Source organism: Castor canadensis, unplaced genomic scaffold, assembly GCF_047511655.1.
Source record: "Castor canadensis unplaced genomic scaffold, mCasCan1.hap1v2 HAP1_SCAFFOLD_114, whole genome shotgun sequence".
Classification (NCBI taxonomy): domain Eukaryota; kingdom Metazoa; phylum Chordata; class Mammalia; order Rodentia; family Castoridae; genus Castor; species Castor canadensis.
This window is the reverse complement of record NW_027395343.1, coordinates 66,789-94,065: the sequence shown is the minus strand read 5'-3', so window position 1 is coordinate 94,065 and position 27,277 is coordinate 66,789. Positions and strand designations below refer to the sequence as shown.

General features: G+C 43.4%; 1 protein-coding gene and 1 long non-coding RNA gene across 4 annotated transcripts in view; one reads left to right on the top strand and one right to left on the bottom strand.

The window, feature by feature from the left end:
* The window catches only part of LOC109676084 (importin-11), a gene marked incomplete at its 5' end in the record, with an annotated part of 132,332 nt that extends 116,348 nt beyond the window's left edge, over positions 1-15,984 (top strand). For all 3 annotated transcript variants that reach the window (XM_074064585.1, XM_074064586.1, XM_074064584.1), the window contains 1 exon segment: positions 14,508-15,984. In XM_074064585.1, the coding sequence (XP_073920686.1) occupies positions 14,508-14,672 (165 nt within the window).
* Positions 15,985-17,289: 1,305 nt separating this feature from the next.
* On the bottom strand, positions 17,290-20,745 carry LOC141420313 (uncharacterized). Its single transcript, XR_012444928.1, has 3 exons — positions 20,630-20,745; positions 19,484-19,565; positions 17,290-18,852 (listed from the first exon to the last, which is right to left on the bottom strand). It is a non-coding gene; the product is annotated as an uncharacterized lncRNA (long non-coding RNA).
* Positions 20,746-27,277: the final 6,532 nt, after the last annotated feature.

Below are 27,277 nucleotides of genomic sequence, written 5' to 3'. Positions count from 1 at the left end.
ACACCCGTTTTTTAGAAACCAGCCACCATACTGTAAGGACGCCCATGCATCCTCAAGGAGAAGTGGATCCTACTTTCCCCATTGAGGCTTCATGTCATAGCCAGCATTAGATGCTAGACACATGAGGTAATGACCCGTGGGATGGTTCCAGCCTCCAGAAGACTTGAATCACCTCCAGTTTTCAAGTCTTCCCAAGTGAAGCCCTAGCGGTCATGGAGCAGAGAGACAGTCCCATCTCACCCTGCCCTTAGGAAGTCCTGACCCATAGAATCCATGAGCATTAAGAAATGGTTATAATTTGAATGAGTGAATGAATAAAAAAGTATCAAACTAACCAGCCTGAGATTTAGAAGGCCACTAATTTTCAAGTGATGTGAGAAAGAGGGTGGAGTAGATTACTTTGCAGCAATGCGTCCACTTAGGGTGCTTTCATTTTTCACCTCTGTCATAGGAAAACAATGGATTTTCACCTTTGAATGATGAGGATGGTAAGGGAAGTCGGGAGGCCTCGTGGGGTTTCTGAGCTGAGTGATACTAACATGTTGTGCTATGCCCAAAGGCCAGTCTCAAGAGGAAAAGAAACACCAAAAAAGTATGAAAGAAGTCCATATTTCCTATATGCTTTCCCAAGTAAAAACACTTCGAGATAGAGAGGAGTTCTGATTTCATCAGCCTCTTATTTCTTTACATATATATTTATTTATATTAGCATGTAATTGTAGAGGAGGATACATTCTGATATTTACATACACGTTTACAATATATCTTAAATTTATGTCATTATGTGAGTTAGGGCTACTTTCTAAATACAAGCAATAGAGGAAAGATTGTGTGTGGGGGGCGGTGTGTGTGTGTGTAACTAGACTTTGAACTCAGGGCCCACACCTTCACCCATTCCACCAACCCTTTTTTGCATTGGGTGTTTTGGAGATAGGGTCTCGCAGAACTATCTGCCTGGGCTGGCTTCAAACTGTGATCCGCCTTTCTCTCCCTCTGAGTAGTTAGGATTACCGGCCTGAGCCAACTGTGTGGAAAATCTTTATTTAACAATGGTTCTCAACTGAGTGTTAGCTTGTCCCCCAACCCCTAGAACTTAGAAAATTGTGTGAAGTTTCTGTTTTTGTCACAGAGTAGGGGAGTGCTAGGGTTGTGAATGCGTAGAACCAAAGATGCATCTAAACATCCTACGGTATTTAAGACAGCGTCGCTCCCCGCCTCCCCCTAAGAATTATCCACACAAAATGTTTGATAATGCCAAGTTTGAGAAACTCTGAATTTAGTCAGTCATGTTTTATTAGTGTAATTTTGTTTGAACATAGATTTTTGTAAGTAGCTATTTGTTTTTTTTCACTGAGCAATGTCAGTAGTGTCGTCCAATAGCAGCTGGGCGGTAGAAGGGACTAGAAAACCATATGATAAGTGTAGTAGGCAGACTATAATCCTTTACATTCCCCAAGGATGTCTGTGTCCTCGTTCTTGGAACCTGTGGATGTGTTACATTACATGTGTCAAAGAACGAAATTTCAGCAAACTGACTTTTACTAAGTATCCTAAATCAGGTAGCATTCTGTCTATAAAATACACAGGTGCTCCTTTAGGAGTAGCAGAGCAGTTGTTTTTGTTTTTTTTCCCCGTAAGGTAGCTTCAGCAGGAACAATGAGACAGCATCGTATAAAAAACAGATTGGTTCATAGCAGATTACTTTCATTATGTGAGTTAATGGAGAGGAGGCTTCCTTATCCCACCATGTTGGGCTTACTGGGCCCCTTTTGATTGGTTGCTGTGAATCTTCTGCTTTTGGGAAAACCAGCCTGTTTTCAGTTCACGTAAGTAGCATGAGCGACTCCATTCTGGTTTGGTCTGATCTGTTGGAGCCTGGTGTAGGAACTCAGTCCAAAAGAGTGGTCTTTCTTAAACTGTCTTTAATAAACAAAAGAGTGGATTTAAACTTGTGGATCAGCTGATGGTAAAGGTCATTAGCCTAGATTGGGTACATTTGTAATCTGCCTTAGGAGGGAGGCAGAAGAGAGGAGGATCAGAGTTTTGCAATCTCAGAACTCACTTTTGCTGCTGTTCAAGATGGAGGAGAGTGGCTTCTAGAAGCTGGAGAAGAGAAGGAAATACTCTACTGTGTCCAGGAAAGCAGCCCTGCAACACCTTGATTTTATCCTCGTGAAACTGTAACCCATAGAATTGTAAGATAACAAATTTGTGTTGTTTTAAGCTTGTCGTGATGAGTTACAGCACCGAGGGGCAACTAGTACACTGGGGAATTTGGGTTTTATTTGTTAGGCATTAGGGAGTCATCAAAGAATTGTCATCAAAGGAGTGACATGGTCAGAATGATGGAAAGGATTCCACCATGAATTTGTTGACTTATCTACTATAACTGCATGAGTGACGATGGGCCACGAATCTTCAGATACCTAGCTATATGAATCTTCAAAACCTAGCTATATGAAGCTAGGTTTTGTATGAACCCTAAATCCCAAAATGTGAAGCACACATTTTTGTACTTGTATATACATTTCATGGCTAGAAGACTGTACCTTTTCTCTCTTGTCTTTCCCTTCATCCTAAAGTTACCTATTAAGAAAATCTTCATCTCATAAATCCTTAACCTACTTTATATGTGAATTTTATAGGGTGTGTGTGTGTGTGTGTGTGTGTGTGTGTGTGTGTGTGTGTGTGTCCTTTCAGAAAATGGCTACTAGGGAGCATGACAGATTGCTACACTGTAGGCTCTTTTGTTTCTTTTGTACATTTCCATAGATTCTAGAGTTGTGAACCATACAGGCTTTCTACTGGTCCTCAGCATCTGTCATCCCCACCAGTATATTCTTTCATAAAAGAGACAGATGTGAGTATTACATCTCTGAGGAGTGACAGAGTCAAGAGTATTTCTGGGTTTCAGTACTTGTCAGTTGAGTGTATTCGAGACTCACAAAGAAATCCTCTGACTTCCCGAAGTAGAAATAGTACAGGTTATTGTTATCTGACCACGTGAAAGAAAACTAGAAATTTAAGATTGAAAAACATATTCATCACCCAAAGATTGTTCTTTGTTTGGCGGTCCTGGGGTTTGAACTCAGGGCGCGGTGCTTCCTAGGCCAGCCCTCTACCACTTGAGCCACGCCCCTAGCCCTATCACATAAAGTTTTTAAACAACATTTTAAAGGGAAAACTTGCAGGTTTGAACCAGATGACATATGAAAATGAGATTATTATACATAAAACCATGTGGGCACAATTCAGTTATTCATAGCCTTAAGTCATTTTATTATCAAACAAGAAATGCAAATAATTGAACTCAGAAGGAGAGAAAAGAGTAAATCTTAGGAAAATAAAGAAAAGAGGATAATTTTTTAAAATGAGGCAGAAAAATCTAAAATCGACAAAAACACAGTTTTTCTTTTTGAAAGTATCAACAAAATAGGAAAGCATAATCAGTGTAATCAAGAGATAGGGAATGACTATAAATACGAAATCTTGTGGTTAGAATTATGTATTACATTTCAGCTTTGGGGGATTTTCTTGGGGATAAGATTATTTTATTAGATTTCAACTTATCAGAATGAACAGTTTTCTAATAAAATGTTAATTATCTCTCAATCAACTTAGGACCGGGTACAAATAGATTGATAACCATAGAAGAAATTTTTATACAGCCCCCCCATCCCAAAATAAAGCCCTCCCCCTCCCCCCATAATGTTTCTTGCTTGCCGATTACAAGCGGTTATATTGGAATACACAACAGTTTTGTAAATTTAATTTAATGCACTTAATTTGAAAAATAACCTTCTTCCAGCTTGCCTGCCTCCTCCCTTGCTTTCTTCCTTCCTTCCAAATTTTTAGGAGCAGATAATCCTAAACTAATTCAACTATGGTAGAACCTTAACAAAAAAAAAAAAAGGTAAAATAGAAAATTATAGATGGGTTTTCTTTATTTAAAAAAAAAAAGGCCGACTGTGCTTTGTGTGAAATGCTTAGGACCAAAAAGTGTTTCTGACTTCAGAATTTTTTTAATTTTATAATATTTGCATAGGCTTTACAGGTGGAGTGTTAGGAGTTTTGGGGTTGCGACTTTGAACTTATGGATACTGAGCCTATATTAGCAAAGTCATCCAGCATTCGAATGAAAACAGCCTTAGAGGAGTAAATTTTCAGCATGATAAAATAACTGTTTGAAACTAAGCACAAATATACCACTGGAGAGTCAGTGATCTAAGTGCCAGGGAATGCCATCCTCTGAAACAGACCCTCAGAAGAAGTACAGAAAGGGGAGGAGGGGTGGACATCTAAATCCACAGGCTTTAAGGAGTGATCTAGACAGATTGAAAGGTATGGCTTTAAACGTGGCTTCTGGAGAAGAGTAGGTAGGGATATGCCCTGTGTGTGTGTGTGAGCACTACATGGATACCATAGAACACTACTCAGACGTGAAGAAAAGTGAAATTCTGTCACTTTTAGGAAAGTAAAGTATTACTTCCTATAGTAAAGTATTTACCAAAGTAAAGTTTACTGACAGTGGGGATACTTTAAGAAACCCCTTTGAACAAATAGGTACAGTGCTTGTGGGACGGGGGAGAGTGACTGAAGGAGATGAAGGTGAGGGAATATGGTTGGTGGATTTCTTATACATGTGCCAGAGAGAGCAATAGAACCTCTTGCAGTTGTTTTAAGAGGGGTGGGGACGGGGACGAGGGGGGAGGGGAGATGATGGGGGCGATCTAACCAATGTAAAATCAGGAATTGTCACATTGAATCCCCCCTGTACAGCAAGTATATCCTAATACAAGTGAAGGGGGAAAAAAGAGTAGGATATGTCTTGCCTGTGTACTACATGCATACCATAGAATATTACTCAGCCACGAAAACACCTGAAATTCTGTGATTTTTTTGGATAATGGATGGAAGTGGAGATAATCATGCTCAGTGATGTAAATTCAGAAGTCAGATACTGCATCTTCTGACCTAAAGTGATGATGGTGATGACTAGTAATAATGATGATGATGATGATGACAATAATGATAACTGGATATGAATGTATATGGGGACTGTCTGTCTTGGGATCAGTAGGGGAAGAGGAAAGGACACTGAGGGGTGAAGAGGATGGAAGTAGGCTGCACACATACAAATGAAGCCAGCATAAAGGAACCCACCAACACTGCTTGAAAGAGTGGGGGAGAGGGAGAGAGGGAATGAGACTGTAACAGAGGGGGTGAACTTGTACGTGTGTATGGCATTACCACAATGACATCCCCTCGTGTTACTAATGCATGATAAAAAATAAAAGTGAGTTGGAGTGGTGTTCAGAGTCAGACTGAGAAGTGGACAGCAGATATCATTTCTGCTCGTATTCCATTGGCTGAGTATTGCGGTGTACCTGTGTGCCTAGGTAGAAGGGGAAAGTGAGCTGGTAAGCAGCTTGTAGCCTGTCACGTGAAGTTTCTGTTCAGCATGAGGAGACTGCGTGCAAGTGAACACAGGTGTAAGTATTGGCTTAAGAGACAAAAGTCATTAAGTCATTCAAACGATCGCTGAAGCCAGAAAAAGTCTAAGAAAATCAACAGATCAGCTGTGAAGAGAGCTTAATACATTACTCAATTAAATAATAACTGTATAAATGTGTTGCTGTTGTAGACCAGCAATGACGAGTCGGGAAAAGGAGACTACCTAAAGGACTCTTACAACTTTGGATCTTACTTACCCTGTGATCTGGAGAATCCTTTGGAATTCTGTAGACAAAAAAAATTCAGTCAAAAAGTAATAAACTTTTGGATAGTGGAGGAGCTGAACAATGATTTTAAAAAACAAAAACAAAGCAGACACGAACATTTTGTAGTGTGCATGCAGTAAAATAAAACTACCTTAAAAACGTCATGGTGAAACTAAAGAAAAAAGGAAGTCCCGAAAAGTTCCTAGCATGGTGTAAGTAATGATAAATAGGAATTAAGTTTATAGAGCTTAAAATTACCAGTCAGGTGTGGTGGTGAACACCTGTATGATCTCAGCACTCAGAGGTAGAGCTGGAGGATCTCAAGTTTGAGGTCAGCCTGGACACAAAGAGTCATCTGTTTTTTTTTTTTTACTTAGTCTGTTGTCTGTATATTTTTACGTCAATAAATGTGAATGAAAACACCTGTGGAGGTTTTATAGGTCTGCTTGAGACCGTAGTTCTCAAAAGTGTTCCACATTTTTTCTGTAGTAGTGTTTCTTATTGTTGGATGTGCATCAGAATCCCCTGGGGAACTAAATCAGTTAAAATCAGAATCTCACGGAGTGGGACTTAGGCTGATACAGTTTTTAAAAAGTTTCCCAAGTAGGAGGAGAACCACTGTAGGGGTGTGTGTGTGTGTGTGTGTGTGTGTGTGTGTGAGTGAGAGAGAGAGAGAGAGAGAGAGAGAGAGAGAGAGAGAGAGAGAGAGAGAGAGAGAGAGAGAGACATTGCTGCGGGGGATTCCCTTTCCTCTATCCTTGCTGTGAGTTTTAAATGAAATATACATGCAGGAGCTAGGCTATCTATCCTAGCACATGCCTTTTGTTTGGAGCTTAGTAGACGTGGGTACTGTATTTTAATTCTTAATTGCTCTGTGCAGATCACTGCATACTGAAACAAACATGAGGACGTTAAGCAAATGTTCTTTTGTTCATATCTGGGCTGCAAAGAATTATTTTAGCTAGTTGCTTACATTGTGTATTTTTATCAAGCTTGCTGTACAGAGATTTGAAGCACCTTGTAATGAAGGCGTAGTAAGAATAAAACTGAAACTAGAGTAAAAATATCCAGTAGTAATGATCTAAGACTCATGAGAAAATTTAATTCTGTCAGAAAACTCAGGTTCCAAGCTAATTGCTACATTGAAGTTTTAATTTTTGTCATTGAGACATGTGTATCTTTTTTATCTCATGAAGTCTGGGTCTTAGTGTTTCTAGACATAGCATGTAAACATGTTCCTTTACTTACAAGCTCATTGTGTACAAATTGTATTCCGCCCACCTAAAAGGACACCTCTGGTTTCACAGTGGGTGCTTGAACTCGTATTGTGTGCCCTGTTGATAAGGTGGAACCGGTTGGCATCGGCCAACCCACAATGCAACAAGTAGAGGTCAAAGAAGAGCATGTTTAAGTCAGAGAGATTTTATTCAAACTAAGGAACTTTTTGAAGACCACAGGGTTAAATACATTGTTCTAAGTAAATTTTCAGAGTTTTAGTCTGTTGACTATGTAGTATATTTATATTTAATCAGCCAAGTTTTGTACAAAGTTTATTATTTTGTTATTATTATTACTGGAATGATCTATATTTTTCTAGGTTAGAAAACACTAGTAAAACTCCTTCTGAAATAACTTTACAGTAAGTAATTTTTGAAAAGTTATCACAGGGTATATGAAGGTTTAAAAAATGACGAGTGACATGATAATGCCACATAACTTAAAGAACATGAAAGATGTTGAACTTCAGCTTCCCTGAGTTCCCCCTGGGTGAAACTGCTAATTAGTGCAGTGAAGTATAGTGCGAAACTTTGTTTCCAGGAACAGAAATCTCAAGGAAGAAGAAATACATATCCTGGTCCCTAATTACCACAGGAGTTAAAATCTTGGACCACCCTCAAAGACTGACGTTCCTGTGGGTCAAAAGCATTTGTCAAAAGGCTACAGTTACCGACAGAGGGAACTGATACACAGTTCACCAAAACCATTCTGGCTTAAAGTAACATTTTTTCAAACAAATAATAACCTTTGCACGTTAAAATCCAATATGTGGAGTTTTAAATTGAGTCGAGCTATTAAAACTTCATTTATCTGGCATTACCCTGAAGCTACAAAGTTTTGGATGATTACCTTTTGCAAGTGAGTGAAGCCTGGTAATATAAAGTTCCTAATTTTATCTAAACCATTCTATGTACATATTTTATAAATGACCATGTTCTTCCTTAGAGTGCAAGGGTCAGGGATAGCCATATGGAAATAATGGAAAGAGAACAAAACTAGGAATTTGGAGATCTGCATTCTAGTTCTGCTAGTGTCAGTAATTAACTTGAGAAAAACTTTGGATGCCACTTTAAAGTTTGGGGACATTAGATTTTCTCATTTCAAAAATTAACTTTCCAGGTTAGCTGCTTAGGAATTGTATAATTGAACATTTGTGTAAACTAATTGAGGGAAGCACTCGTATAATTCACGAGTCCATTTTGTAAAATAACCTTTTATTTTGGGATAATTTTAAGTTTAGAGAAAAGTAACAAAGATAGTAGAGCGTTTCCATAGGCCCTTCACCCAGTTTTCCCCTAATGTTAACATTTTATGTTACATTTATCAAACCTAAAAAACCGACGTTGGTATATATCTATCAACCAAATTCCAAATTTTAATTAGATTTCACCATTTTTTTTTTCACCAGTACCTTTATTCCAGGATGTGATCCAGAATACCACACATCGTGTTTAGCCTTGGTCCTTTTTTAATAGTTTTCTGTCTCTTCCCATTGGTGCTACAGTCTCAGTCGAGCCTATGCTGCCGTCCTTGTTTTTGTTTGTCACAGGTTTTTATCTCCTCCAATTTGTGCACCTAAGCACACGTAAGTGGAGATCGTCATACTTGTTAGAAACGTATGGGAAAGAAGAAACAATTTCTGGTTTCAAATTCTGTTATGAGTAATTTATTTGAATTTAGGCATACAGACGGCAGACAATTTTGATTCTTCACACACTTTTGCAAGCTAGTTCTCTGTAAGTCCCTCCTCCCAGCATATTCTTGTAGTTGAGGTTGCCAGATTACTGAGTTCTCTGGTTTGTGACCTGCTGTCCATGAAGAAGAATGGGGAAAAAAAACTTAAACAAAAGCGGATTAAAAATTGGCTTTGTCCTGTCTTGGCTATGATTGACGCATCTGCAAGCGGTGCCTACGTGTGTTATTTGATGACGCATTAGTGGTAGAGGACAAACCTTAGGCAAAATGCTGGATATGATGCAGTAGGCTCTAGAAATAATATAGAGTCACATTTAGTTGCTCAGTGAAAGGGAACACCATCCCCCAAAAGAGGGAAGATGATAATAAAGATGATGGGGGTTCAGACTCAGTTACAAAGGAGGTTTGTTGTTTCATTTCAGATGATGGAATTAACCTTTCTCTGAATCTTAAAAAAAAAATACACACACACACACATATACATATATATGTATGTATATATATGTATGTATATATATATATGTATGTATATATATATGTATGTATATATATATATGTATATATATATATATATATATATACATATATACACATTCATATGTATACATTAGGAGGGAAAACTCGGGAAGTCTTGTGTGTTAATGCAGTGGGTTCGAAGAGCCATTGCAGAATCACCGAGATTTTAAAAAACTACATGCAGTGCATCCCTTCTCTGGGAACGTAGCTTCTGAGTTGGGGACAAAGTACAATATATAGTTTGAAACTGATGAATAATTGCTGTTCTCCTGCTTGATTATGAACACTTCATAGTCATTGGTGTATTGTCAATATGTGAATATGTTCACAAGTTCATTGTAAAAAACAACAGATGTCCTCACTGCAAGTTAATAGCAGGGAAAAAAAAAAACAGGAGCAATTTTAGATCCCGTATAATGTACATTTTATGTACTATCACCAAAAGTACTTTGAATTGGTAAGTTTATTGAAAAAAATTTAAACTATATGTTTATCATCTTCCTGTCAAAATTACGTACTTATCTTTCTGCAATATAAATATCGTACTTACTGTCAAACTTAACACATGTATTAGTACCCTAGAGCTGCGTCACAATATACACAGACTAGTGGCTTCTCTAACAGAACTTTATTTCTCACGGTTCTGGAGGCTGGAAGTCTAAGGTGAAGGTGTTAGCAGGACTGGTTTCTCCTGACGCTTGCAGTTGGCCTCCTCCTTACTGTGTCCTCACAGTAAGGCCTTTTCTCTATGCATTCATCCCTGATGACTCTCTCTCCTTACTAAGGACATCAACTATATTGGATTAGGGACCTACCCTTGTGGCCACATTTAACCTTAATTGTCTCTTTTAAGGCAATTATCTGCAAATACAATCACTTTGGGGGTTAGGACTTCAGCAGATGAATTTACGGGGAATGCACAATTCAGTCCATAACACTGTAATTATGTAAAATTTGAGGGGTGGGGGATAGATAATTTCATTTAAAATAATTAAAAGCCAGGTGTGGTGGTACACATCTATAATCCTAGCAATGGGGAGACTAAGGCAGGAGAATCACACGTTCAAGTCCAGCCTTGGCTAACAATGAGACCCTGCCTCAGACAAGTAAGCAAAAAGAATCCCCCTCAACACCCATCCCCCCCCAAAAAGAGACATCATAAGGAAAACTATAGACCAATGTGCCTCCTGAATATAAATACAGAACTGTCTAGCAAAACCCTACCAAACTCAATCTAACAACATACAACCATATACCGTGACCAAGTGGGATTTATCCCAGGATTGCAAGACTGGTTTAATATCTGAAAATCCAACTTAATATGCCATATTCATAGAACCAGAGTACAACTTCATCAGCCATCGGTAGGGCATCTGTACAAAGTGTGGTAGAACCAATAAGCCACTACAGCAAGGTTGCACTACGTAAAAACGGTTAGGGAGAAGGCAAGGGTGTTGGGTACTTGGAGTCCATGATGCTGAAGAGTCCTATAACAGAATGTCAGGAGTCGAATGAAAATTAGGATAGGTGAGATAGCACTTAGTTGTTGAGTGAACTTTTGAGGCCGGTGGCGGTGATATAAAGACCACAGTGTCACTTGGGGGCTGTCTAATCTGGCTCTGTGAATCTGGCGCCCCAGTCCGGTGCTCGAGTGTAGGTTTATGTTGCTCTCTCATGTTCCAAATACTCAGGATTCAGGTGTTTGTGATGCCACAGTGGGTTGGTAGGTGACAGATCGCAAGTCACCTTTAATTTAAATTGAACTTTATACTTTGAGATAATCACGTGCAGTTATAAGAAATAACACAGAGAGATCCTGTGTGCCATTTACTCAGTTTCCCACAGAGCTAACGTAAGACCATGCTACAGTATTACAGCCGGGATCTTGGCATTAATAGAAGTCAAGATACAAAACATTTCCATCACGTCAAGAGTCCTTTATGTTGTTCTTGCCCTTTTGTGGTTGAACCCACTTCGCTCTCACCTCTGCTGTCTCCCCTTGGTATTTAAAATTGTTTTCTATCAATCAGCCGGACGAGGGTGCCTCATGCCGGTAATCCTGGCTTCTTTGGAAAGGCAGAGATCAGGAGGATTGTGGTTCGTGGCCTGCCTGGGCAAATAGTTTGTGAGCCCCTATCTCAAAAATACTCAACACAAAAAAGGGCTGGTGGAGTGACTTAAGTGGCAGCAGGACACCTGGCTCGCAAGCGTGAGGCCCTGAGTTCAAACGCCAGTATCACCAAATAAAAACCTAAAAAACTTGGACATTTCGGGTAGTGTGTATGAGACCAAATCTTACTCAGACCTGTTTTAGCTGATTCTGTCACTGCTCCAGCAAGGGAAGTGAGGGTGCCACATCATCACCAGCTGGGTGTACGTGACCAAGCTCCCCTCTCTGTCCAGACTGATTCCTCTCTCAGTTAGGGAGGAAAGCTCCCTGTTCCCGTCGTGGTCTACACCTACACTCTTAGGGGTGAGTGGGTTCAGTCAGTCCTTCCAACAGGCTGACGTGCGTGGGTGTTGGGCACAGCTGTCTCTTCCCTGGTCCTTTGGCTACTTTGTGGAAGCTTTTTTGTCATGCCCTCTGGCAGTTTCTGGTTGCTGGCTTCTTGAGCTTCAAGTCTAGGGTACGTGAGGCAAGAAGAAAGCCATGGAGCTCACCACCATGTTGTTCCCATGCTGAGGTCTCTATTATTTGCCACCTTCCCGCCTCTTTTGGGAGTCCTGTTGTATTTGTTTTAGATACAAGGCCCAGGGGTTGTGGTTGCCCTTAGCAAGATGAATTAGAATTTTACTCTGTTATTTAGGAGGTGAAAGAGCCTTAGCACATCCACCTTTGCGATATTTTTGTGCCAATAGAATTTACTCATTAGAAAACAAAGTATTTTGTCAAGAACATACCACCTGGTAATCCTAGTAGGCACTCTGTACTTTTTTTACACTAGCTCAGACAAAATTTATTATAAGTTAATGTGGTCACTGTTTATATAAAGGTAATAACAAAGTTCTTTGAAATGATTTCTGACTTCAGTGTCTCTTAATTCTGGTGACTGTAAGTACTGTTACGCCAGCTGTTCGCTAGTTAGAGGGAACTGGTGAACATCAGGTGTAAACTCACCTGCTTTTCACTCATATCATACATAGCAGATAGTTTCAGTTAAGATAATTCACGCTATTTCAACAAAGTCTATATTCTCTTTAGTAAGAGGTCTATTTTTAGTAATCGAAATAACAGTGAATCGTTGCTTCATGTTGTTTTTCAGTGTTCATCACAGTTTCTGTGCATGTGGTAGAATGATGCCTTCAGGCTTGTGGACATAGGCCTTTGTGTGTGTCTACAGACCTGCCTTGGTGGTCTTTCTCCTACCTGTCTCCCAGGGAAATGAGTACCGAAATTAATCCCTGCCTTGGTCATATGTGGGGCGTAATTTCAATTTCGTGGCACCTACATCTCTTTTTCTCAGTTGTGTTTTCCATTTGTGGTCATTGTTTTAAATGATGGTTAGATTGTTCCAGACAGCAGTTGTGATTATAATTCAGTGACGTTGGGCAAAACAAGCTCATGCACTTTAGTAAATAAAGCCTTGCAGATGTGCAGTATTATTACTAATGATACAAATAAACAGCTTACAGTAATGGTGTGTTAAATTTCAGTTATTAAATTACGAAGCATTGAAACAATGTTAGTGGTGACAACAGTGTCAGCAGCTAAAAACTGCTATGATCCTTTAAATTGGTCCAAAGCATGGGGAAAACAAGTTGACTGTATGTATGAGGAGGCATGAAATTGTCCATACCCTTTAGTCCAGTAGTAATTCTTCTGAAATAGAGAGAGCCAACCGAAGAAAATAAACTGAAATAGAGAAGAAAGGCTGTGCTGTGTGTTTCTGGTAGGCTGTTGGGCAAAATCATAGTTAAAATTGCATTTCAGCTTTACTGTGATCACTTTAACATGCCTGCAACAAAAATTATGGCATAGATTTAGAATTGTTAAAGCGTACTAAGATGGAATTTTTGTGATAATGTAAATGCGCTACTAATGTGTGGTGCGCGCAGGCCAAAAGCATAGGAAAGACTAAAAGATGCCAAAATGTTTTCTGTTGTTACTGTGTTACTGTTATCTTAGGGAGTAGAATTAACGTATTTTTGAAAATTTAATTGTAACTTTGTTTTCCCCGTACCCCAATGGGAAAGAAAAGGAAATTTAAAATTTTTTTCCAAAAGCATGTGGTAAACTCTTGGTTATCCACAGGTGTATGGTTCCATGGAGACCACCCTCGAGGAAAAATCACAAATGCTAAGGATGCTTAAAGTTCGGTACTCTAAAATTACTCAGATTTGCCTATACCATATGTACAGTAGGTCTGAGCATCCATAACTTGAAACTGCGTGGAGTAGGCTAAAGTAGTGCTGTACGGATTCATGCTGTGCACCAAAAACTTGATCTTATTTCATGCTCTTTATCTCAAATATTGCAGATGCTTGATTTTTCCCATGATGCCGCCCAACTTCCACTAAAGACATCCTGCTTTCAACAAATCTCAGATTTTCACTTTATCACTTCAGTTACATGCATGCGCTTTTTTGCCTTGGGAGGAGTTAACCTAACTTTTACCTGGCTTTTCGAGTGCTATTTGTTTTGTGGGGGTGGGGGCATATTTTCAGAAAATTAAAGGCAGGGAAACATCAACTTAAACACAGCTGAGGATGATGTGGGACCGACTGAGAGCGTCTCCGCATCAACTGAGCTGCGTAATGGGCGCACGGGAATTTAAAATTTTGTTTTTGAAATTTCTTTTGATTTTAATCTACTTTTTGACCATGCTTGGGCTTGGAAAACCACGCATAGTAACTCTGCGAATAAGGTGGGCTTAATGTATAAATCTAAATAGCGCAGCAGTCCAGGGAGGACAAACAGTGTCTCCTCTCTCGTCCCAAGAGCATCACTGGGTTGCTGCAGTAGGACCCCTGGTCTTCCTAAGGTGATTCGTGGACAGTTGAAGTGCTCTGTAGCATGTTCTCTTCCTCTGAGGATGCTTTCTACTAGATTTTCTTGCCTTAAACAGATGAGCCCTCAGAGCTTGACAAGCAGAACGTCTCCTGTTGAGAGGGCCCTAAGTCAGTCAGTCAGCTGACTGAAGCTTTCTACCAGGAGACTGTTTTAGAATCTGCTGTGAGGAGAGAGGCAGAAGTACTTTTGTTATTGTGGAGGATAACGAAAAAGAACCGTAGTCGGTCATATGTAGGAGGAACTTGTTTTGCTTCTCTGACACTGTTTGGCCCCTCTCTGTCCTGCAGCTGGCCCTGAAAGACCCTGTGCACACCGTGTCCCTGCAGCAGTTCACCTACGAGAAGCTGAAGGCGCAGCAAGAGGCTCTGGGAGAGCAAGGCTTCCAGTCCCTCATGGAGACCGTGGACACGGAGATTGTCACCCAGCTGCAGGAGTTTCTGCAAGGGTTCTAAGAGCGCATGCCGCGGGGCTGCCGCCCCGATCTGCAACCAGCTGCGTACCCCAGCCTGCTACCCCTATGTGAGAGCCTGCTGAGATGAAGGAGTCACTTGTGTATGAAGATGGAGAAGGAAAGACCACAGTTTTTTAGTACAGAATGTAAAGAGTAAATGTAAATCCCACATAACTAAAACTCACAGACCTATTCCTCAGAAGAATTTAATTTTATATCTGTGAGGGACCCCGTGTGTACTAGAGGAACACTTGCTGACAATAGCCGCTTGGCTTCCTGTCAAGAGAAGAAACTCTTGGATTACCTTTTAATCATGTACTCTTCACACTTGAGAAGATGAAGGTTAATGTCTGAGATGTTTTTCTGCAATCCAAATTATTAGAATTTGACTGCGTTATCGTTTTTTAAGCTAATGAAACAAGCTGAAAATGACAAAGCTGTTCAAATGATGCAATTAAAGGAACTTATGCATCGGGCAAAGTGTATAGCGACAGACCACATCACTGACACGATCTTGCAAGGGAGTTGTTTTCATCTGACATAGAAAGCACATTTTATCAGACAGATGCTTTTATTTTCATTCTAGCAATTTGGTAAGATGAACTAGTTAAAGGCACTTTTTTTTCTCACTTTATTTTCAGTGAATAAGTCCACAAATACACATTGTAAGGCTCCTCGTAGTGAACCTGAAGTACTGCAGTGCCAGGTGGGAGCCCTGTGGTCCTGGTTTGGTCCTCATTCCTTTGCCACTCCTAAAGGGCAGCAGCCCCGTGAGCACTGAGAAGAACCGGGAGCTCCCGGTCCCACCGTGCTGTGACAGCCCCACGTGGCTGAGACAGGCCTTTCACTACTTACCATCTCAGGTTCCTCAGTGCCGAGTGCCTCGGGGCCTCACTCACAGAATGACCTCAGAGGACCCAAGCAGAAGCCCCTAGGTGTGAACACCGATGTCACTTGTCTCCCTTCTTTTTCCCTCCATCGTGCAGTACGGAAAGGAAGAGGAGAGAATCAAGCCTTATCTTGTTTCACTTACCATTTACTGTAAGGAACCTTTTAAAGCATTTTTTAGGAAATACTCAAAAGCGAGATTGGGAAATGTCTCATCTTTCTGGGTAAATGTCTTATCACTAGGTAACTGCGGGAAACCCACTGCCCCTCTGTAAGCTGTGGAACTCAATGGGGTTATTTGACGTCTTCAGCAAGAGAAAGAAAATGCGGTTCAAATTAAATTTTCCAGAGATACCTCACCTTTCATCGACTCGTCTGATTATTTTTCTTGCTCCACAAAATAAAAAAATGAGTTCATAAAATTCGCCCAGTGAGTGGCTTTCTTTTATCCTCTAGCTGTGGTTCTGTGGTGGTAGGTGGCAGTACCGCAGGTAGGAACAGCTTAGTTACCCTTGTAATTATTCTTTGTTTAAAAACCGAACACTCCTTAGAAGTGCTAGTTCTTCACCACCACTACTGCTCGGTCCACAAGACCGACCTAAGAACAGTGTCTCCCTATCGACTTAATTATTTCCACTTGAAGTAGTCTCCCTACTGGCGAAATGAGAAATTCTCAGAGCTGGTCTAGTTCCTCAGTTATTATAGTAAAAAAAAAAATCACCTTTTTCAGTTCTTGACAGGTTTCATTATAGTGACACAGCAAATATTACTAGAACAGCTGCTTTGCAAGACATAAAAAGCTTATCTCAAGGGAAGAATGTGGGTCATCTTTTTAAACTCATAGGTTATAATAGGCTTTGTTAAAAGCGCAGAAGAATAATGCATGTATGTTGGGTTTTTATGTGCTCAGTTAAGACATACAATGTAATTATTGATGTGCGGGATTCGATTCATTAGCACAACTTTATAGCAAGCATATTAAGTTTTGGCCAAACAATTCAGCTCCCGCTACAAGGAATGCAAGGAATGATGGTTTCCATTCCGCGAGCATTCTCCTTTTCGGTTTGTTTTATATTCCAGAGGCTTCTCCCAACCTTCTGACAAAGGCCCGTGTGATGTCTCCCTTATGAACTGGCCCCTCCTCTCTCCTGTGAACTCTTACTAGATAAGCCACATCGTTACATGCTGAACACCTCTACAGTTTCTCCTGGAAACGTTTCACTTTTCGTCTTCATTTGACTTGCTCCTTTCTTCAACTAGTCTTTGTTAGTTCCTGTCTTTGCCATAGCGCTCGCCATCTCTGGGGTTAGAAACGGCACCTTCGTGAAGTCGTGCAGTGTAGTAGGAACTCGCCAACCTGCCAGCGCGGTGGAAGGAAACGGGTTCCAAGTGCAAGTGCAAGTGCGCGGTCAGAGCAGCGGGCAGGGAAGGAGGTTGGCTGCAAGATAAGTTGATGCCATCTGCGGATGACTTGTAGCCGTTTGAAGCCTGATCTCAAACCGCACGGTCCGGTACGGTTATTAAAACTAAATGGCACCGTACTGGAACTGGGCAGCCCCCTGACTCCAGACTTGTAGCTCTTTGAAATCAGTGACAAAATCCTCAGTGAGGTTTTGAAAATGTTGGCGCTCTAGCCTCACTACCAATTCCTAAATCCATGAGTTAAAATGGAAGCTCACCTACTTAGGGTGCAGGCTCCTCAGAACTTCTAAAGATCAAGCGAGTAGAAATTTAAGAGTTACTGGAGAGGAAGACAGATCCATGTCAGGAAAGAAATTTTTTCTTCCGCTAACTTTAGGGAAAAAGAACCCTACAGAAGCTTAGAACAGTAATACGTGACTCGCAGTATAGCTTCCATCTAGAGTCATCAGGCTGTTGACGTCTTGCCACGTTTACTTTCTCTGTGTATTTGTCTAAAGAGACATAAACACATGTATGGGCACAGGCATTTACTTTTGCTGAATCGTTTGGAAGTAATTTACAGACACTACGGAAGTTGTAACACTGCATTCATCCTCCAGTACTTCAGCATACATTTAAGAGTGACATTCCTTCTGCTTATCCCCTGATACCATACAGATATAGGCCCAAAAAGTAACATATAGCAGCAGTTCATATTCTGATTTTCTCAACTGCCCAAAAGATATCTTTTGTAAAAATTTTATTAGCATGAATTAATTGCACAAAATGATTAATTGTGGTATTTACATACATGTTGGATGAAATTCACCCATCTGTTTTACTCTAACACTCTGGTCTCCTTTGTAACAATTTTTAGGGGTTTCATTATGCTATTTTCATACATCTATCATGTTCACTCTCCATCACCCTCTCTCTCCCTCCTCCCCTCCCGATGGTTCCTCCCGTAAACAGTTCCCCTTTTACAATCTCTTTTTTTTTTTTTCTTCAGATGTGAAACGTGTTTTTCTTTTTTGGCAGTACTGGGGTTTGAACTCAGGGCTCCACACTTGCTTAGCAGGCAGTCTACCACTTGAGCCGCACAGCCAGTCCTACAGTTTTCTTTTTGTGTGATGCCCATTTGTTGTTAGATCCAGAGTCCCTTTAATGTTTATTAAATGCTGCATTGCATTGTTTAGGGTTTGGGGTTTTTTTTTTTTTTTTAGATATGACAGTTTATTTTTCTTCTTTTGTTGTAATGGTGTATGAACTGAGGACCTTTTGCTTGCTAAACAAGTGTTCTACCACTCGAGCCACATCTCAGCCCTCACTGGTTTTAAGTCTAAAATAGTCGTGTACGTGTGTGCGTGTGTGTATGTGTGTGTGTGTGTGTGTGTGTGTGCACGCGGGCTATGGCACTTGAATTCAGGACCTCAAGCACTCTACTACTTGAGCCATGCCCCCACCCCTTTTACTTTAGATTATTTTTCAGGTAGGGTCTTGTATTTTTGTGCAGGGTGGGTCTCAGATCACCATCCTCCTACAGTAGCCTGTGTAGCTGGGATGACAGGCACGAGCCACCCTACCTGGCTGTAATGTTCCTTATTGTGGAATTTCCTCACAATTCTATTCAGGAAAACCGTTTTGGCCCCAACACTACATCGGCAATGAGCACCATACTCAATGTGGCATCACACGAGGAAGCACATGTGAGGGGGTTTTTACCGAAGCTCCGATGGTTCAGCTCACCAGCGCCAGGCAGGCCTCCACTGTGAGGGTGCTTTTAAAAGAGAACGCCACAACGCGAGAAATTTCCAGCACTTTTTGGGTCAGAGCTCTTACCACCATCAGCTTCTGCATCTGTTCACTTATTACGGTTCTGCAGTTCTTCAAACCTAGAAAAAATAGGAAAACTGAGCTATTGCTGCAGGAGGATGCAGCTGTATTCTTGCTCACCTGACGTGGGTTCTTGTCACGTTGGAGACAGTAACCTAAAGGTGGGAATGAAAGCGAAAGTGAGCGAGGGCTGCATCGGGAAGTGTAATAAAGGCCTCTGGGTGGGGAAGCAGCAGCCCGGACCAAAACCGGTAGTGCAACGAGGCATGGAAATATTGGCCGGGATCATCAGTAAAACTTCCTAAATCTCGTTTAATTTCTTTAAATTCGCTTAATCTGAAGGGCACATGGACTCGCTCATGTCCAAATTCCCCACGGAGGTTCCTGTGCAGAGAACAGCCAAGGTCTGGGAGTCTAGTTTTCATTCCTCCAGCCATACTGGATGGTGCTTGGGGGGCCGGGAAGCTGGGGGGGGTGGGGTGTCCGGGGCTGTGTGAAAGAAAAGCTGGACATAGGGAATCTTCGCCCATTTACCTTCCTTTGAAACAAGCCAAGCTGTAAGATGGCATTACAATTAATGCTTCCCCGTTCTGGCCATTTCTCCCGACCGGCACCCCCACCCTCCCCGGCAGAGGGTATAATGGGGCCAGGCCTGAGTGCGATAGAAGATGAGGATCTTCTTTCACAGACCTTCTGGGCCAGGGTCCTTCCGGTGTTTCCGCAGACAGGCAAGGTGGGATCCTTCGGTCACTCGGGCACCTTGGGCCCCCATCTAAAAGAGGGACAAGGAAGTTGGTCACCATGGGAATTTCCTTCTCTCGGGCATCTCCGGACAAGGAAAACCCCCCTACCTAGGAGAGGGCTTCCCACCCTCCATCGGCTTCTTTGTTGCCCACTGCGACTGAGTTCTAGGGAAAGACGTCTGGGTGTGTCCGGATTGAAGTTGCCTTTATCGGTGTGACTCGGACCATTCCTTTGCCTGTTCCCCTTATGACGCGGGTATCTGGCTCTCTTCTAAGAGTGGAAGGCCCCTAATTCAAATACGACCCTATTTATAAAGGGCTGCCGGACGGCCAGAAGAGCCTGCACGGATAGAGGAAGGATCCTCAGGGGGCCTGTCGGTGGACTTTCCCTTCCCAGATAGTCTCGAAAAATGGGGGTCACTGCAAGGGACACACGAGTCATGTACTGGACAAAACGAGACAACGATAATGGTGGTTATTTCCACTGGGCAATCAGACTAGATCCCCCTCTTTCTCTGGGGGAAGACGGCAGGGACACGCTCAGCTCAATGCCGGGCATACGCGCAGTTCCAGGTCGGAGAGTCTCTCTGCCTGATGGGCCCAATCGGAAAGGGGACTGCACAAAGGGCGGGGGACTTCCCGGCGGCACAGTCGCGTGACGAGGCCTCACAGAGCAACGTGGAGGGACTCTTCCCAGGCCCGACTGAAAAAGGAAGCCCGTCGCTGTCTAGGACATGAGGGCGGCCACTCGTTCTGACCCACGGAAGGAGCGAGGAAAGGGGAACGGACGTGAACGCGCAGCCTCGGTGCTTCTCGGGGGTTCCAACCCCGCCCTCGTCGTGGCACACGGCCCTCGGGTGTAAAGCCCCAGCCGCCCCCATCTCTCGGCCTGCCGGCCTGCTAACCGTGGAGGGCTCGGGGGTCCCCCCACCCACCCCGGGTTCCCCAGGACAAGCCCTCCTTATCCAGAGAAAGCCAGGGAAGTGAGCAGCGGGGTGGGGGGTCTCCCCTGGGAGGAGAGTCCACAGGAGTGCCCGACGATCACGGTCACCTCCCAGGTGCTCTTCCCCGGTTTGGCGTGACTGATGCGGACCTTTCCACGTCCATCGGGGAGTCCCACGACTCAAGCCCCACGTCGGGCGCCAAGAATGATGCACGAGGGTATTGATTTCACTGCCAGATATAGCACAAGACTTGTGGTTTTCAATCTGAAAGAGAAAGAAACAGAGCTGCCTTCCTTGACTAAATAGAGCTCACAGTTTGTGATTACTGCCAGGTTTGTTCATAGACCTTCCTTCCCTGGCTGGCTGTCAATACATTTCTGAGCTCAGTGAACATTTTTATGAGCTACAACTTCTCTGTCAGTCAAAAAGTTTTGCTCTTCCATATCATAGCTTAAACTGCAACTTTCATTACAAAAGAAAACCAAACCACTCTGGGGCTAGCTGAGAGCACTGTGGAAAGGACCTAACTCCTTTTGAAATGAGAAGGTGATCTGGCTTCGGGTGAAAGCTATTGAGAAAAACTAAAAACTGCAGCTCTGCTCACAGCCTCCTCTCCAGCCTTTCCTGCACTAACACCTTGCAATAAAAACCCCGAAACACAAATCTAGATAAAAGGCCTGCTTTCTACTTTAAAGCTATCTGCCTAGTGGCAAACAGACAGAAATGCTTTAAGTCTCCCTGGACTCATAGCTTTCTTTGCAGTTCCTTGCATCCTATTTTCGCCCTGCTGGGAAATTAAAGTGGCATAAAAATCAATGTTTCACTTTGAAGGGAAAAGGGCTGTATGACTAGACACTGATACTTTCCTTCCTGGATCAGAGGATTCTTCAAAGCACACCTAACTAAATTCTAACGGGCCCAGAGGGCTTGGATGCTGGCATTAGCTGGAGTAAAGAGCAAAATCTTCCAGCTCGTTAAAGATCTTCGGCTAATCAGGGACTCTCCATTTGTTATGGCTACGGAAGATTTCAAGACAAAATGTAAGCAATAACGCAGTATTGAGTTGTATCCAAGTGCTTCAGACCATAAGTTGTCCCTGATGCCAGGAGAAGAAAACAACAAACACAGACCAGAGGCTGGAGCCCTATCCAGGGTAGCAGGATCTTCACTGCCAGGGCTCTGAAGCTCAACCTCAGCCAAGCATGGTGGGAAAAACTGGAGCAGAGACTGCAGCCAGATGAGTCATTTCTCACTTCATGGGACACCAGGTTATGTTTGGGGCAGAACTGCTTTCTGAGCAGAAGTCACAGTCCTAACAAGACACCAAGATGAAAGCTTCACATTTAAGGAAATGATTATTTGCTCTCATTTTGCCTGCTAATAATGTACTGTTTCTCATCCTAAACCCTACTGAAAGAAAATGCACAGAAGTCTGGCATGTTCCTACCCTCTGGGCCCAAGCCAGCTATGACAAAACATTGTTCCATTGTCTCTTGGCCAGCAGTTCCCAAATCACAATAGGACGTTTTGGTGATAAGAAAGGTATACAACCTCAATAAATTCAGGTTATATTGTATTACAAAAACTTCTTTGACTTTAAATTAAAAAAAAAAAAGAGGGCGATATAGACACAGAGACGTTTTTCGAAGGGAGTTTGAGACTTAAGAAGGTTGAAGAAACTCATACCAGGTTCAACATACCTTTCAATAGTGAAGGAAGGGACAGCTTAAACCATCCTAAAGATGGCAACTGAGGAAAAAAAAAAAAAGATGGCAACTGAGGAACTGCCACGAATTGTCTTCTGCCCAGAAAGCATTGCGCAAATGGCTACGCAACTCCCCAAACTGTGCAACTCTCGGACTTCACGATGGAACCCATCAATGGCTGGCAGTTGGGCAACACCTTGAGCGACCACCTCGGGCCGAGTGGGGAGACAGGCGGAGAGGAGGAAGATAGCATCCCGTCTATAAAAAGGAAAACCCCCGGAGGCCTCGACAGACTGCCCGTGTCCCTCACGCCCCTCTGCTGCTCCTCCCAAAAGCCTTTACTGCTGCTTGTCCTTCCTATCTTTAATTCTGTAGAACAAGACTAGCTGCACCCTTGTGCATCATTCTTGGCGCCCGACGTGGGGCTTGAGTCGTGGGACTCCCCGATGGACGTGGAAAGGTCCGCATCAGTCACGCCAAACCGGGGAAGAGCACCTGGGAGGTGACCGTGATCGTCGGGCACTCCTGTGGACTCTCCTCCCAGGGGAGAACCCCCACCCCGCTGCTCACTTCCCTGGCTTTCTCTGGATAAGGAGGGCTTGTCCTGGGGAACCCGGGGTGGGTGGGGGGACCCCCGAGCCCTCCACGGTTAGCAGGCCGGCAGGCCGAGAGATGGGGGCGGCCGGGGCTTTACACCCGAGGGCCGTGTGCCACGACGAGGGCGGGGTTGGAACCCCCGAGAAGCACCGAGGCTGCGCGTTCACGTCCGTTCCCCTTTCCTCGCTCCTTCCGTGGGTCAGAACGAGTGGCCGCCCTCATGTCCTAGACAGCGACGGGCTTCCTTTTTCAGTCGGGCCTGGGAAGAGTCCCTCCACGTTGCTCTGTGAGGCCTCGTCACGCGACTGTGCCGCCGGGAAGTCCCCCGCCCTTTGTGCAGTCCCCTTTCCGATTGGGCCCATCAGGCAGAGAGACTCTCCGACCTGGAACTGCGCGTATGCCCGGCATTGAGCTGAGCGTGTCCCTGCCGTCTTCCCCCAGAGAAAGAGGGGGATCTAGTCTGATTGCCCAGTGGAAATAACCACCATTATCGTTGTCTCGTTTTGTCCAGTACATGACTCGTGTGTCCCTTGCAGTGACCCCCATTTTTCGAGACTATCTGGGAAGGGAAAGTCCACCGACAGGCCCCCTGAGGATCCTTCCTCTATCCGTGCAGGCTCTTCTGGCCGTCCGGCAGCCCTTTATAAATAGGGTCGTATTTGAATTAGGGGCCTTCCACTCTTAGAAGAGAGCCAGATACCCGCGTCAAAAGGGGAACAGGCAAAGGAATGGTCCGAGTCACACCGATAAAGGCAACTTCAATCCGGACACACCCAGACGTCTTTCCCTAGAACTCAGTCGCAGTGGGCAACAAAGAAGCCGATGGAGGGTGGGAAGCCCTCTCCTAGGTAGGGGGGTTTTCCTTGTCCGGGGATGCCCGAGAGAAGGAAATTCCCATGGTGACCAACTTCCTTGTCCCTCTTTTAGATGGGGGCCCAAGGTGCCCGAGTGACCGAAGGATCCCACCTTGCCTGTCTGCGGAAACACCGGAAGGACCCTGGCCCAGAAGGTCTGTGAAAGAAGATCCTCATCTTCTATCGCACTCAGGCCTGGCCCCATTATACCCTCTGCCGGGGAGGGTGGGGGTGCCGGTCGGGAGAAATGGCCAGAACGGGGAAGCATTAATTGTAATGCCATCTTACAGCTTGGCTTGTTTCAAAGGAAGGTAAATGGGCGAAGATTCCCTATGTCCAGCTTTTCTTTCACACAGCCCCGGACACCCCCCCCCCCCAGCTTCCCGGCCCCCCAAGCACCATCCAGTATGGCTGGAGGAATGAAAACTAGACTCCCAGACCTTGGCTGTTCTCTGCACAGGAACCTCCGTGGGGAATTTGGACATGAGCGAGTCCATGTGCCCTTCAGATTAAGCGAATTTAAAGAAATTAAACGAGATTTAGGAAGTTTTACTGATGATCCCGGCCAATATTTCCATGCCTCGTTGCACTACCGGTTTTGGTCCGGGCTGCTGCTTCCCCACCCAGAGGCCTTTATTACACTTCCCGATGCAGCCCTCGCTCACTTTCGCTTTCATTCCCACCTTTAGGTTACTGTCTCCAACGTGACAAGAACCCACGTCAGGTGAGCAAGAATACAGCTGCATCCTCCTGCAGCAATAGCTCAGTTTTCCTATTTTTTCTAGGTTTGAAGAACTGCAGAACCGTAATAAGTGAACAGATGCAGAAGCTGATGGTGGTAAGAGCTCTGACCCAAAAAGTGCTGGAAATTTCTCGCGTTGTGGCGTTCTCTTTTAAAAGCACCCTCACAGTGGAGGCCTGCCTGGCGCTGGTGAGCTGAACCATCGGAGCTTCGGTAAAAACCCCCTCACATGTGCTTCCTCGTGTGATGCCACATTGAGTATGGTGCTCATTGCCGATGTAGTGTTGGGGCCAAAACGGTTTTCCTGAATAGAATTGTGAGGAAATTCCACAATAAGGAACATTACAGCCAGGTAGGGTGGCTCGTGCCTGTCATCCCAGCTACACAGGCTACTGTAGGAGGATGGTGATCTGAGACCCACCCTGCACAAAAATACAAGACCCTACCTGAAAAATAATCTAAAGTAAAAGGGGTGGGGGCATGGCTCAAGTAGTAGAGTGCTTGAGGTCCTGAATTCAAGTGCCATAGCCCGCGTGCACACACACACACACACACACACACACACACATACACACACGCACACACGTACACGACTATTTTAGACTTAAAACCAGTGAGGGCTGAGATGTGGCTCGAGTGGTAGAACACTTGTTTAGCAAGCAAAAGGTCCTCAGTTCATACACCATTACAACAAAAGAAGAAAAATAAACTGTCATATCTAAAAAAAAAAAAAAAACCCCAAACCCTAAACAATGCAATGCAGCATTTAATAAACATTAAAGGGACTCTGGATCTAACAACAAATGGGCATCACACAAAAAGAAAACTGTAGGACTGGCTGTGCGGCTCAAGTGGTAGACTGCCTGCTAAGCAAGTGTGGAGCCCTGAGTTCAAACCCCAGTACTGCCAAAAAAGAAAAACACGTTTCACATCTGAAGAAAAAAAAAAAAAGAGATTGTAAAAGGGGAACTGTTTACGGGAGGAACCATCGGGAGGGGAGGAGGGAGAGAGAGGGTGATGGAGAGTGAACATGATAGATGTATGAAAATAGCATAATGAAACCCCTAAAAATTGTTACAAAGGAGACCAGAGTGTTAGAGTAAAACAGATGGGTGAATTTCATCCAACATGTATGTAAATACCACAATTAATCATTTTGTGCAATTAATTCATGCTAATAAAATTTTTACAAAAGATATCTTTTGGGCAGTTGAGAAAATCAGAATATGAACTGCTGCTATATGTTACTTTTTGGGCCTATATCTGTATGGTATCAGGGGATAAGCAGAAGGAATGTCACTCTTAAATGTATGCTGAAGTACTGGAGGATGAATGCAGTGTTACAACTTCCGTAGTGTCTGTAAATTACTTCCAAACGATTCAGCAAAAGTAAATGCCTGTGCCCATACATGTGTTTATGTCTCTTTAGACAAATACACAGAGAAAGTAAACGTGGCAAGACGTCAACAGCCTGATGACTCTAGATGGAAGCTATACTGCGAGTCACGTATTACTGTTCTAAGCTTCTGTAGGGTTCTTTTTCCCTAAAGTTAGCGGAAGAAAAAATTTCTTTCCTGACATGGATCTGTCTTCCTCTCCAGTAACTCTTAAATTTCTACTCGCTTGATCTTTAGAAGTTCTGAGGAGCCTGCACCCTAAGTAGGTGAGCTTCCATTTTAACTCATGGATTTAGGAATTGGTAGTGAGGCTAGAGCGCCAACATTTTCAAAACCTCACTGAGGATTTTGTCACTGATTTCAAAGAGCTACAAGTCTGGAGTCAGGGGGCTGCCCAGTTCCAGTACGGTGCCATTTAGTTTTAATAACCGTACCGGACCGTGCGGTTTGAGATCAGGCTTCAAACGGCTACAAGTCATCCGCAGATGGCATCAACTTATCTTGCAGCCAACCTCCTTCCCTGCCCGCTGCTCTGACCGCGCACTTGCACTTGCACTTGGAACCCGTTTCCTTCCACCGCGCTGGCAGGTTGGCGAGTTCCTACTACACTGCACGACTTCACGAAGGTGCCGTTTCTAACCCCAGAGATGGCGAGCGCTATGGCAAAGACAGGAACTAACAAAGACTAGTTGAAGAAAGGAGCAAGTCAAATGAAGACGAAAAGTGAAACGTTTCCAGGAGAAACTGTAGAGGTGTTCAGCATGTAACGATGTGGCTTATCTAGTAAGAGTTCACAGGAGAGAGGAGGGGCCAGTTCATAAGGGAGACATCACACGGGCCTTTGTCAGAAGGTTGGGAGAAGCCTCTGGAATATAAAACAAACCGAAAAGGAGAATGCTCGCGGAATGGAAACCATCATTCCTTGCATTCCTTGTAGCGGGAGCTGAATTGTTTGGCCAAAACTTAATATGCTTGCTATAAAGTTGTGCTAATGAATCGAATCCCGCACATCAATAATTACATTGTATGTCTTAACTGAGCACATAAAAACCCAACATACATGCATTATTCTTCTGCGCTTTTAACAAAGCCTATTATAACCTATGAGTTTAAAAAGATGACCCACATTCTTCCCTTGAGATAAGCTTTTTATGTCTTGCAAAGCAGCTGTTCTAGTAATATTTGCTGTGTCACTATAATGAAACCTGTCAAGAACTGAAAAAGGTGATTTTTTTTTTTACTATAATAACTGAGGAACTAGACCAGCTCTGAGAATTTCTCATTTCGCCAGTAGGGAGACTACTTCAAGTGGAAATAATTAAGTCGATAGGGAGACACTGTTCTTAGGTCGGTCTTGTGGACCGAGCAGTAGTGGTGGTGAAGAACTAGCACTTCTAAGGAGTGTTCGGTTTTTAAACAAAGAATAATTACAAGGGTAACTAAGCTGTTCCTACCTGCGGTACTGCCACCTACCACCACAGAACCACAGCTAGAGGATAAA